The 13,253-nt window shown below is 40.8% G+C and overlaps 1 protein-coding gene across 1 annotated transcript in view; it reads left to right on the top strand.

The window, feature by feature from the left end:
• The window catches only part of hectd2 (HECT domain containing 2), a 43,272-nt gene extending 31,451 nt beyond the window's left edge, over window positions 1–11,821 (top strand). The window contains exons 18-22 of the mRNA XM_068731868.1: window positions 1,951–2,038; window positions 2,709–2,815; window positions 6,430–6,545; window positions 7,559–7,702; window positions 9,069–11,821. Of these exons, the coding sequence (XP_068587969.1) occupies window positions 1,951–2,038; window positions 2,709–2,815; window positions 6,430–6,545; window positions 7,559–7,702; window positions 9,069–9,189 (576 nt within the window). The 3' untranslated portion in view covers window positions 9,190–11,821. The remainder of the gene's footprint in view (window positions 1–1,950; window positions 2,039–2,708; window positions 2,816–6,429; window positions 6,546–7,558; window positions 7,703–9,068) is intronic.
• The last annotated feature ends 1,432 nt before the right edge of the window (window positions 11,822–13,253 follow it).

Here is a 13,253-nt window from a genome sequence, read left to right as displayed (position 1 = left end):
GCTGACCTGCAGTAAGCTGGATCACTCTCTCTGTCATTTCTCTTACTCACTGTCTCCTTACTTTTTCTGTATGTTTGTTCATCAATGTGTGTCTCTTTTACTATATATATATATATATATACCCCTCTATTTTTTGCACACATATTAGTTTGTACTGCTGTACTTGCAAGAGCCCTGACTTAGATAATTTATTCCCTTTAGCTGCTCACCATAACCTTAACCTAATTATAACCCTAAACCCAGACTTTATTTACTGTATATAGCACATTGGCACACATTTTGGGAAATCAAGTTATATTCAAGTTATATTTGTATAGCCCAATGTCACACATTTTCTTCAAGGGGCTTTACAATCCAATGTTGAATGCACTTACCGTATTTTTTGGACTATAAGGCGCACCGGATTATAAGGCGCACTGTGAATTAACGTGTCTATGTTCACACATAAACCGCACCGGATTATAAGGCGCATTAAGCAAAACAACACAGTCCGGTAAATCAAACTTTATTCAACTCAGTTGTAACAACAAATACCGGTACAGAAAAATACACTCACTTATCGATTCATTCCTCTTCCACAAATCCATCGAATTCTTCATCTTCAGTGTCTGAGTGAAACAGCTGTGCGATTTCGGCATCAAGAATGCCCGAATCCCTCTCGTCATTTTCCGAGTCAGTCTTGTTGCTGTTATCGGTACTTGGCTGTTCAGTGATGATTCCAGCTTTCGTGAAAGCTCGGACGACGGTTGCGACCGATGGTTACTTGTTGTGCTTATTGATCGATTTTGACTTTTAGTTTAGACATTACATTCCTGTTACGGGGCCAATCAGGTAGTGACACAGCGTACCGTAATGCTCCGAATATCCATTGAGCGGAGCGGCTTCGTTGCTTACCAAAGTCGTACTTACACATTTCGACAGATTTTTGAGCGCATTGTACCACATAAAATCGATCAATAAGCACAACAAGTAACCATACATAAGGCGCACTGGATTATAAGGCGCACTGTCAACTTTTGAGAAAATTTAAGGATTTTAAGTGCGCCTTATAGTCCGAAAAATACGGTATTGTAAATCACTTTGGATAAAAGCGTCTGCTAAATGGCTGTAATGTAATGTGATCCGTACAGCACACAAAAAACTCTGCCCATAGATCCTCGCTGTTAAACCTATAACATGGGAAACAAATGAGAAACCTCAGGAAGAGCAACGGTGGAGAGATCCCTCTCCCTGGACGGACAGACGTGAAATCAAGATGAAAAAATTATTGATAGAAACCTACAATCAGTTTTAAATATGAAGCTAGAGCACATTTAATGCTCACACACATCATAACTTGTTTGAAGTGCCTTAGTCCCTTAAACTTGCATTCTCTCTAATGGCCAGCAGGGGGCGAATCCTTTGTTTGCAAAAAGAAGTCAGATTGTATGGAAGTCTATTACTCCACTTTTCACTCGATTTATTACCTCAGTAAACATTGTAAACATGAGTTTAAGGTCTCAATCGCTAGTTTCTAGTCTTCTTCAATACAGCATGATGTTCATTTAGTACATTATGGTCCATTTAGAGTAAAATAGATGATAAAGCAGGGTATGCTTAAGGGCGTGGCTACCTTGTGATTGACAGGTCGCTACGACAGATTTATCCGGCCTGGGTTGCCTGTGTTGTCTGTGTTTTCAACTTACGACTTTAACCCTTTAACAGTGTGGTTTCAGTTCATTAAAGTTATTTTTAACATTTTAGTTGCCTTCAAAAAATGTCTTGTTCAGTGTTCGGTTGTACTTCCTCTCTTGTCACTTCTGGTTCTGAACTCCATATTGCTCCTGATGGTCAGGTCACCTCCCATGGTAGCCTGCTGTCATTTACCATTGTTATATAATTTAAACGATGAAAGTCTTCAATCAAGTTCCTAATCCCCTATGTGACATACTTTTTGTGTGTGTTTTGCAGGTCTTCCAGGAGGAAATGGGCGTGGTTAAATCCCACAACCTGAAGGCTGGAGGAGACAAAATTCCTGTCACCAAGCAGAACAGGAAGGGTGAGTCCTCACTGAAGATTCTCAGCAATGAGCGTGTTTCTTGCTCATTGGCACACAGACCACCGGCTCCACAATGCATTAAAGAGCAGATGGTCCAAACAGACACACAGTTCTACTGACAAACATGGCAATTGCTTAAATCTGAGACCAGCTGCACCTTTTTTCTTCTTCATAGCCTGTCTAGTAAACTGTAATGCATTGGTCTCTCACCCATGAAGTACTCTTATGTGGAAAATCACCCTAAAACTACAAAAGTGAGGGGCCAAAAAGTATGATTTCGTAGAGCTTCATCCCCATTGGAAATTATTCCCCCGCTTGTTCACGACAGGGTCAGCCACCCACTCTCTTCTTGATGCCACTTTGTCTGTACAGTGTGTCCAGTACAGTGTAATCCACAGCAACTGTTTGAATCCTCCTCGTGTGCTGTTTGACTTCACAGAACGCAGAAACCTACCTCAGCTCAAAAGCTTCTTTGTTCTTAGTAAGAGGACAGAGTCGAGCTGAGAACGTCAACTTTATTTCTCTCATTAAACCTCATTTTCCAGGTCCAGCTCTGTGCCCAATGTCCCTCTGTGTGTTAAACTGAAGGGCCGTGAGTGGAGAGTGAATGGGTAAAAGTTTGTAATGGAATATTGAAAATCACTCTGTTGTGTTCCTTCTGTCTCCACAGAGTATGTCCAACTCTACGTCGACTTCCTGCTAAATAAATCCATCTATAAACAGTTCGCTGCCTTCTACCACGGCTTCCACAGTGTGTGTGCCTCTGACGCGCTCATGGTGAGTTCACAGTGTGTGTGTGTGTGTGTGTGTGTGTGTGTGTGTGTGTGTGTGTGTGTGTGTAATGACAAAGTAGAGACTTACTTGTTTGTTAAAGAAATATCACACGCAAACTTTCCATTCGTCAGTCCCTCCAGTTTCTCATTGCAGACAAAAATGCTTCTCAGTGTATGTCAGTGGCAGGACATTGCCTGACATTCAATATGAAAATGCAATAGCATCCATGTACAGTAGCAGTAAGCTCTCTTTGGGACAGCGTCACAAACAACACAGGTAACAAGTCATGGCAAAACTGGCTTTCCATATCCTTAGAGAGAGCAGCATGAGAGTTTCAAAATGACACGAAACAGATCCTCATGGCCAATATCACTGGCGTATTGTTGGTTATGACAGAGTTATCAGTAGATGTTTATATACTTAGAGTAATACATTGGTTCTGTGTGACACCAAGCTGCAAGGTATCTTTTTAAAACACTGTCGTTGAGTCAAAGAGGACTGAAAAGAGTATTTTCCTGTAAACTGTCACGCTCAATACATCTTAGACGCATTATTAATTGTGAATTAACCGGTATTGGCCTCAGAAATCTAGTATCGTTTGAGTTCTAGTCAGAATGAACAGTGATGGTCACAGACTGGAGAGGATTTGATATTCACTCCTTTACCCCCTCACATCATTTACAGTGTATCCGACTGTATCAACCCTGTCAAAAACAGTGGCGTTGCATCAGTCAAAAATATAAAACATGTGGTACATTCATTTTTAGGTCTGATTATTTTATCAATATCTAGATGAACAGACGTCATTGCATCTTTTCTAGAAACAGGAGATATTGAGATAAACTAACTCTCTCTTTGTACTGAAACTGAAACACAAAAACTGTGAATATACATTTCCTGGAACAACATTTGGACCCATATGACACATATCTGTTCCTGTGTAGCAACAGTGAGAATTTTCATTTATTGAGACACTGTTTTGTTTTAGTAGGAATTTAGAGAACACACATTTGTGAATTTGAACTTTTACATTCATTTTCCTTCTCCTCCTCCATCGCGGACAAAGACATTTGCCCAAAAATGGAGCTCAGGCAGTAAACTCTGTTTGTCTTCGTCCTTAGTCAAAGGTTATCTCTCCCTGATGAAACGCTGCTCGTGTTGTTGTGTATTGAACTCCAGGGCCCCTGATGAGGGTCAAAGATCCCAGAGGGTCCCAAATGTACACAGTACAAAATCCACAACATGCATCCTGTCCGCAAATATAATGTCACATTCTGCCATTCCTTTCAAGTGCTCACACAGAGTTGTCATGTGACTTGGCTTGTTTTTGTTTTTTTGGTATCTATAATCTCTTTAAAGACTATAAATAAGATTTATTGCTATCAGTGTGTTAAATACAGAGAGTCTCAGGAGGTCCTAGACCCCGTGATTGACACTTGACCCTGAAAGCCTCAACAGCTATATATATATATATATATATATATATATGCTGTGTATATATATATATATATATATATATATATATATATATATTTGTCACTTACAATTGTCACTAACATGTATCTTAAGAGCTTATTATGTCCAGCAAGATTCATTATTAAAATTGCAAAACAGATTGTTTGTTGCAGAGCATCGTTGTTGACGTAGTGTGAGTGGCCTTATTGTTAACAATATTACGATGTATATATTTATTTATTATTTATTCCTTCCTTTGTTTTTATAAATCTGCTTTTTACTTTACTTGTAGTAGTACCTTAGAATACCTACATTATTTATATGTAAGTTAAATGTGAAAAATACAAATTATAACTATGGATTACTATTATCAGTAGTCGTGGTGAAATTAACTTTAACACAACAAAGACTGCTAAAAAAAGACCAGAGCGATCTTTTGGGTCCTGGCCCACATAGTTTGAAGTTGAAGGTTGAACAGTCAAGTTGGCAGTGATCTATGCGCGACTGTGTGCACGTTGTTATTAAAAGGGCTTTTTGTCGGGAGTCACACCTCCGATCTGCTCGGCAGCAGAGGGAACACGGTGAAATAAAGTCAGACTGCAGATAAGACGGACAAATGTGCAGTTTGACTGCCGTCTATCAGCTGAGAGCCTGAATCTGGGTCAGAGAAGGGACAGCCTGATCTGACCTGCTGGGACAGACACAGAGAGGACAAGTCTCACTCTCAGCTGTGCAGACAATAAGTCCTGCTTTGACCTGCCTTCTCTTCCCCCCACAGTTTGGAAAAACAACTTTCCTAAGTCCTGTTTGCATTTGAAGTTGATCATTAATTTGAACACATTGAAGCTAACATTGAGGCTCAAAATAAATAAATGTAAATATAAAATTAAATACAAAAATATACACACATCACTCTTAAGTAGCTACCTATTTATATTTGCATGATATAATGTGTGTCTGTGTGTGTGTGTGTGTGTGTGTGTGTGTGTGTGTGTGTGTGTGTGTGTGTGTGTGTGTGTGTGTTTGTGTGTGCACACCTCTGCTCTTTGGCTTACATGCCACTGTTTTTTTATTTTTTGTGTCTGGATGTCTCTTCGGTTTGCACCCGATCATATAGTCACATTGTCTGGCAGGATGCGACGAGGCATGCCTGTCATTTTATTTTATTTGTGGGTGTGGTTTGATGTAGGTGCGGTTGTTCATTTTCGGGCTGTGGTTGTGGCAACACGGCTGTGGATTTTTTTTTTGGCTAATGATCTTGGTCAGACAGCACAACCAAGGCCATACTGGGTGTTAGGGGCGTGTCTTCTGGTTTTCCACAAAAGAATGCTTCACGGGTGAGACACTACTGCAATACGCTTTACTAGACGGGCCCTGAAGATGGTCTCAGGTCCAGCTCGTGTCCTTCACTATGAGTTTGAACTTCCAGAAGACATCAAGTTTTCCAATGTAAAATGAACCATCTTTGTACCGAGATGTGTTGGTATTTTAAACGTTAAAATGATGAAAACAAATGTCACTCCTGAAAACCCCCGTGAAGATGACTTTTTGACAGTTTGACACATTTTCTGTTATCAGCTGAAAAACATGAAGCAGAACTTCCTGTTGCCTCTGCTGATTTACCGGTTGTGTCGCTCTTGCGTGATATTTTCTTGCGCCGGTCAATTGTTGCTTTAGACTGCGGTCGTGTTTCAGAGGAAATTCTGCTCTGTAGTCCGATGTTGCGTCCGTCCAGCTGATTTCATAACATGCCTCCGCTTGGCTCCAGCTTGCTTCATACTACACAATAACTTGTTTTACAATTTTAACATACATTGTTTTTGTATGGGACATTAAGTTGTTTTATGTAATGTTATGTTGCGCATATTTTTCTGTGATGTCATTTTACGTTGTCTAATTATTGTCACATGAGATAATGACAACAGTTACGAACACACGTTTGAAGATGTGTGTGGTCCCAGCAAGGGCGCAGGAAGTAGGGGTTAGGAAGTGGGGAAAGGGCCCCTCCACTTTACGCACCTGGCCCCATTCAGCAGGGCGGCTGGTCACAATGTTTGTTATTGCAGTAGTTTACTTTATTTTCTTTAATGACATGAGGAAAAGGCGTTTGAGGTGTTTGCTGTCAGTAGGGTGTCTTTATTATTTTTCTCTTGTTCTTGCAGTTGCTGCGGCCGGAGGAGGTGGAGATGTTGGTGTGCGGGAGTCCAGAGCTCGACATGAGCGCTCTGCAGAAAGCGGCTCAGTATGAAGGGTACAGCAAGACCGAGACCACCGTACGGTAAGAGGCCCGTACTTGCCAGCTCACAACTCACTCACTGCTGGTACAGTGAGTCAAGCCGCCTCACACTTTCGTTCAATAGACTCCAATACACGCATTTACAAAACCTTTTTCTTCTATTGGACGGACTGAGCCCACTGTGTGGTGGAGGTTAAGTCGCTGTCTGACAAATGTTTGGTGGTGAGGACAGTCTGCTCATTAAAAATGGCAAATTCTATGACATTTTTTGAACATCACACATTTACTTTATTGTATTATTTGTTTTAAATATATATATTTTTTTTTTATTCAATTTGTGCATTTACAAACAAGGGGTCACCACTCCAGAAAAATAAATACCATTATTGAAGTGTTCAGAAAGGTGGCCTAGGTGTCATATTTTTTGAGCTCATATTATTTAAACAAAATATGCAAATCAAAATATTGGTGATGCTCAGCTCCACTGTCTTGCATTGCTGCTTGATACTGGAAAAAAAAAAAAAAGTATTTCAAATAATCAAGTGAAAGTCAGTGATGATTGACTAACCTTTGGTTTAAGCTGCAAATGTTTGCATGCAAGGCATTCATTTTGTAGCAGGAAATAGCTCTCTCACACACACGCACACACATAGAGATGTCCTTTTGTTTCATGCAGTATGGAAGGAAGGCAAGCCAACACTTGTCAGCCTCGGATAAAGTTAATCAGTGTGTTGCTGAAAGCTGACAGCAAGCAGCTGCAGGCCTGTTACACAACTTCAATACTGTCTATGTGCGTGTTTGTCTACATGTCGCCTGTTTGTTTCTCATCCTATCATTTTTAAAACTATTTCCATGCAAACATCCTGGTTGTGGAAAGCTTTTCCTTGTTCACAGTACAATCTTCCATTTTACTGTTTTCAAAAAGCACATTTGTTTGGAAAGCTCCAGGTCACACTGGAGGTCAAAAAGGCGATGTGCCTGCAGCTCTCAGGTCCCAGGTCACACCGAGGCCTCGTGTCAGCTGATGCAATGCACATGTTTTTGTGTTGTACCAGGTGTTTCTGGGATGTGGTGTTGGCCTTCCCTCTGGAGCTACAGAAGAAGCTCCTCCACTTCGCCACAGGAAGTGACCGCGTTCCCGTCGGAGGAATGGCCGACCTGAACTTCAAAATCTCCAAGATCGACGTTCCAACGGACTGGTACGGTTCCAGAAGTTTAGACCACAACTCAGTTTTGTCACCGACAACTTTGAAAGTACATTAAAAGAATCTGTTGACACAGTGGCCCTGAAAGATACTGGAAATGCATCTCTTACTTTCTTATACACTGAACACAACTTCTTTTGTAATGTCATTTTTTGCCTTAGGGAGGGTTATTTTATTTTTCCGAGCTTGCACACTGTCAATAAAGGCATCAACCAATCTCTTTGTGTGGAAAGGACATATCCAGCACATACACTATATTGTACAACAGCACAGAGGCTCGGTCTGTCACAAGATGACCAACTTTATTACTCCTTTAAACCTTGACAGAGGCAGCGCAGTCCAGATCCACCTCTTCCATTCTTACCTTTCACAATAAAAGCCCTAGACCTATACGCTGCGTTCCTCGGAGCATTTTGATAAAAGGAAACTCAATAAAATAGCTTATAGTTGTTTAGGCTATACAACAACAAACCTCAGACTGCCAGGCGCTGCTCTGGGTCAATAGGATCCTGGTAGCTTGTCCTCCTGTCTGCATTAATCTATTTAAGGCTTTTATTGAAAAAAGGGTATTACGATTTTCGCAAATTTGCTTCGCTTCCTTTATGAATAGTTTTTATGTCAAATATTCACAGGCAAGTATTTCACGTTTTTGTGTTGCGTATTTGTCACACCCCCAGTGTGTAAAGGCCTTTACACATAACTTGTAATATCATACACACAACCTTTGGACGACGGAATATGACAAAAAGTCATGACAAACCCTCCAGGACTCAAATAACTTTCTGTCTCCTCCCTCTGATTCTATTATCTGAAATCAAACTGAAGTGTGATGTCTGCAGATATCTGTGAGTTGCCTGTGTTGCCTCACAGATATCTGCAGATACGTTTTGACACGTCTACCGCTCTCTCTCTCTCTTCTCTGTGGATTGCACTGAAGTGATTGTTATCACAAACTGCAGGAGATAAAACCCACCGAATCTGGGTCAGGGAAGGGAAGAGCGGCCCCACCGCAATTGTTTTACGCCCACACACACACACGTTTGTCTTTCTATACCTATGAGGACCATCATATACATAATGCATTCCCTAAACCATCACAAACATCTTACTTTGACCAGGCTTTTTTATTTTTATTACTGACTTGTGGTTAAAATAACTTTGAGGTTGAGGTTTCAAGATGCATCAAAGTTATGATTTTAATGACTCATTTCCCTCCCTCTCTCTCTCTCTCTCCCCCTCTCTCTCTCTCTCTCTCTCTCTCTCTCTCTCTCTCTCTCTCTCTCTCTCTCTCTCTCTCTCTCTCTCTCTCTCTCTCTCTCTCTCCCCCTCTCTCCCTCTCTCTCTGTTTTTCTCTCTGCAGGTTGCCGATCTCTCACACCTGCTTTAATCAGATCTGTCTGCCTCCTTATCGAACCAGGAAGGAGCTCAAGCACAAACTCACCATCGCCATCTCCAACGCTGAAGGCTTCGGCCTGGAGTGACCAGCCTGTGTACACACACACACACACACACACACACACACACACACACACACTAACACACACACAAACACACGTAGACTATCAGTGACGTTGGCTATCTGTCACAACTACCACAACACACGCATTATGTGGTTGTGGATTAGACTTTGGAGGAAACTGGATTGTCAACAAATGAGTTCTGATGTCAAAAGATAATATTGACTGTGTTTGTGTTGTTATTTTGTTGGACTCATCAGTTTGCCGATGTTGTGCTTTGTTCATTTGCATCAGAATCGGTGGGAGCTTCTCCCTGCAAGAGGAACACTAGAAATCCTTTTATTTGCACATGGACTGTGTTGGCTCTAATTTAAGGCAACCCTGATTGAAGACAATGATATTTTAGATTTTTAGACGTCAGTAATGTTATTTAAAAGAACACGTCAGCCTCCCAGAAACCTACAGTTACAGTTTCATTAATTAAGTTTGAAATATTTCTGGTCCCATACCGTTGAAAACATAATCATATGCTCTTGAAACCTTGTGTCAACAAAACAGTAAACTTCTCTTGAATTGTAATAGGATGTTGATTTGCTCAGGTATTTTTTTTTTTTTTTTTTTTTTTTTACAGATTTACAGGTATTCTCCCACCATTAGCATTTACTTTTGTGACACTCTGTTGAATGAGCCTCTATTTTATGGTCCAGAGGAAACTGAGAGAACATCTCCGTTAAGCCGGTTAAATTGATTTGAACAGAAAATCAGGCTTCAAATGACAAAATGCTCAAAGTCCATGGATTCAATGAGCGTGAGGTAAAGAATTAAAAGGGAAGGAAGTATTTCTATGACACAGCAATGAGTAAAGAAAATTATTCTGGAGGTCACTCACGATTTGAGATGTATGGTTTTAATATTTCCCGTGATGTGTTCATTCTGACTTCACTGCTTTGGTGACTTTTCAAATATATGAAGGCATATGAAATATGTTTCATATCATTTAGCTTTGTTTGCAGCACACTGTCAGGATATAAAGCTTTGCTGGGAGAACAATGCTATTGTTTTTCATGAGGTATAGATTGTCTTGTGAAGTTTTGTTATTGTTGTTTTTTGACATTGCTGCCTGTTTTATTGAACAAAAAGGCCGCAGCAGAAATGTTTTAATTTTGTTTTAAATGTTGTGTTATTATGATACAGTTGAACCAGAAATGTTGATTGACAGCTCTGTGTTTGTTTCGGTTCTCTTATGTTCTGTTGTTTCGTGGCTGCAACCAGGCGGAGAGATGACCAGCAACCTGCGGCCAGAAGCTGGTAGATGTTGACTGTTAGTTGAGTATCGTGCAGAGGATGAAGCAGGATGGGAAAAGAAGCCATCTTCTGTGTGTCCTGTTCTCTTATTAGCATGTAGGTGAATAGTCAGACTGGGTATTTGAGTATTGAGATGCTTCAGTGGTTGTGGCTAAGTACTTACTGGTTATTACATCACACTATAATCAACTTCAGTTAAGAACCCATTCCTGGTGTTCAGTGCTCTGAACCAAACCAGGTTTTTCGTTTACGTGACATTTAAAAAATAAGCTGATGAGAGAAAGCAGACTATAACATGGTACCAAGTGCTATAAACAAGTTCAATGTGAATCAGCTTCAGTGGCTTACACAGCATTGGACGTCATCAAAAACTTTGATGGAATCGTTAAAGTAAAGCATTTGAGGATCGGCTTCTATTGGATCATTTGTGGTTGACAAAATGCATTGAAGATCCGATTAAATGGAGACCACAAGCGTAGCTTTTTTTAACTTGTTTGGCTTCCGTGCCTCTTGTCTGGAGCTGAGCAGTGCTGGTTTTTAACACTCGGCACTGTCCTACGTATGGTTGCCATGGCAAGATGTCTAAAGTCCTAACGACCAGCTGACAAAAGAACCCAGAAGTTACCAAGCAACAGTCGAGCAGCTCACATCAGTCTAATGTGGGTCCCTCCTTATACAACAGTGGACCCTTTATATTAAGTTCAGTGCAACAGCAGGAGGGGGTTTGAGAAGGACCTCATACCACATTCTCACCGCGCCGGACTTATTGTAAAAACGAGCAGCTGATTGGGAGAAGATGTCAGCATCCATGTGCTGAATACTAAAAGCACACATTTTTTGGCCTTTTAAATGGGAAGGAACGCATTCTCGGTCAAGCGAGATAATGTGACGTCAGATGTTTTTGAGATGTTTATCTGACCCAGGTCTGTTGTCTGTAAATGGGACCAAACTGTGTCAGGTTATACAGTGGGATGGCAGTTTGAGAATAGTTCAAACTGATCCAAAGAATTTGTTGAGATGTAATTATTTTCACTTGTCAGATGTTTGTAAGCACGTAAAAAGTAGAGAAAGGTCATGTATTTCTTGTGGGTTTTTTGGTTTTATTATTATTATTTAAACAACTATAAACCTTCAGGTTTATCAGTATCTATTCAATGTTGTGTATATTTAGTTCTGTTAGGTTTTACCACGAGTCACAGCAGTTTGTAATGCCTCTCTCTCCTTAGTGAATGACCATACTGTACATATGCTTCTGTGTTGCCCAAGTCTTGCATAATGTCTGTATATAGTGCAGCATTTACAGTATGTACAGTAAAAAGTGGACGAGGGGTCATCACTCTCTACGAAAAGATTTGCGGACTATGCTGTTTTTTGTTCGGGACACCTCTCTTTGAATTCATGCACATCCTCACATTCACACTGGGACCTGCACAGAACAACCATTCCTCTGGTTATATATGTAGCGAATCCACTTGTTTTTGCATTTTATGTTCAATTAATTTTCCCTCATCAGCAAAAACAGAATAATTAGCTATTTTAAAAGAAAGAAAACAACTGAAATACCACATTGACATAAGTATTCAGACCCTTTTTCCACTTGAAATGTAGCTCAGGTTCTTCCAATTTCTGTTGATCGTCTGTGAGGTGTTTCTACACCTTGATTGGAGTCCACCTGTGGTAGATTCAACTGATTGGACGTGATTTTGAAAGGCACACACCTGTCTATATAAGGTCTCACAGCTAATACAGAACACATCAGAGCAGAAACCAAGCCATGAGGTGGAAGCTATTACTTGCAGAGCTCAGAGACGGGGTTTTGTTGTGTCACAGTCCTGGGGAAGGCTGCAAAAATAATGTTTGCTGCATTACAAGTTCATGAGAGCACAGTGGCCTCCATAATTCTTAAACGGTAGACGTTTGGAACAACTATGACTTTTCCTAGAGTTTGAAAACACGTGGAAGCCTGCTTGGCTTTTGCAAAAAAGCATCCAACCGTCATGTCTTGATAAGAGATCTTTTTCACAGCAGCCATTTTTTTATGAAATAGGGTTATCACAGGTGTTACCAATGATAATAATTACGGTTCCGTTCCTCAAGCAGAGTCATTGTGCATGTTGGCTCGCTGGAAAGACTCTGCTACATTAAAAAGATTTACCTGCTGTTTCATGTCGTTATAGCTGCCGTGAAAATGGTCTTTACCAGCCCGACGGTGAAGCATGGTGCTGGCTGCAGCATCCTTTTATATAAATGATTTTAGCATTTTGGTCATGAACAGTCACCTTTACACCACAAACAAAAGACTGTGTTGAATATGGATGTATAGTCTCCCTGACATCAGCCATAGGTTTCTGAAGAGCTCTTGTGAAGCTCACGGTGGGTTGCTCTGGACGTGGCCATCTTGGCAGTGAACACGCACCCTAACTTCTGGCTAATCCATAAAATGGCCAAAGAGGTGGATCATCGGTGGAGTTGAGGCCGGCAACTACCTTTCACTCAAAGCGGTCACGCCCTCAATTATGCCTAACTTCTAAGTCTTATCTCAGTTAAATAAAAGTCATCTCCTTTGGTGTTTACACCATGCTCAACGACAGCTTATCTCAGGCTTTTTTTCTGTCTCTCTGTGGTGGTGAGGTGGCCTACTTTGATGCCGGGAACAAGAGATCTTATCGTTTATTAAACAAACTGAAATATGTAGGCCATGGGCAGCGCCGCTTGGTCACTCAGTAATCTGCCAACAGTCCACCATTATCTTTTTTTAATAGGAGAGCAGTCTGGCTGGCTGA

This window comes from Cebidichthys violaceus, unplaced genomic scaffold, assembly GCF_023349555.1.
Source record: "Cebidichthys violaceus isolate CVI_PGR_0920_01 unplaced genomic scaffold, fCebVio1.0.p SCAF_54, whole genome shotgun sequence".
Classification (NCBI taxonomy): Eukaryota; Metazoa; Chordata; class Actinopteri; order Perciformes; family Stichaeidae; genus Cebidichthys; species Cebidichthys violaceus.
This window is presented reverse-complemented; position numbering and strand designations above follow the sequence as displayed.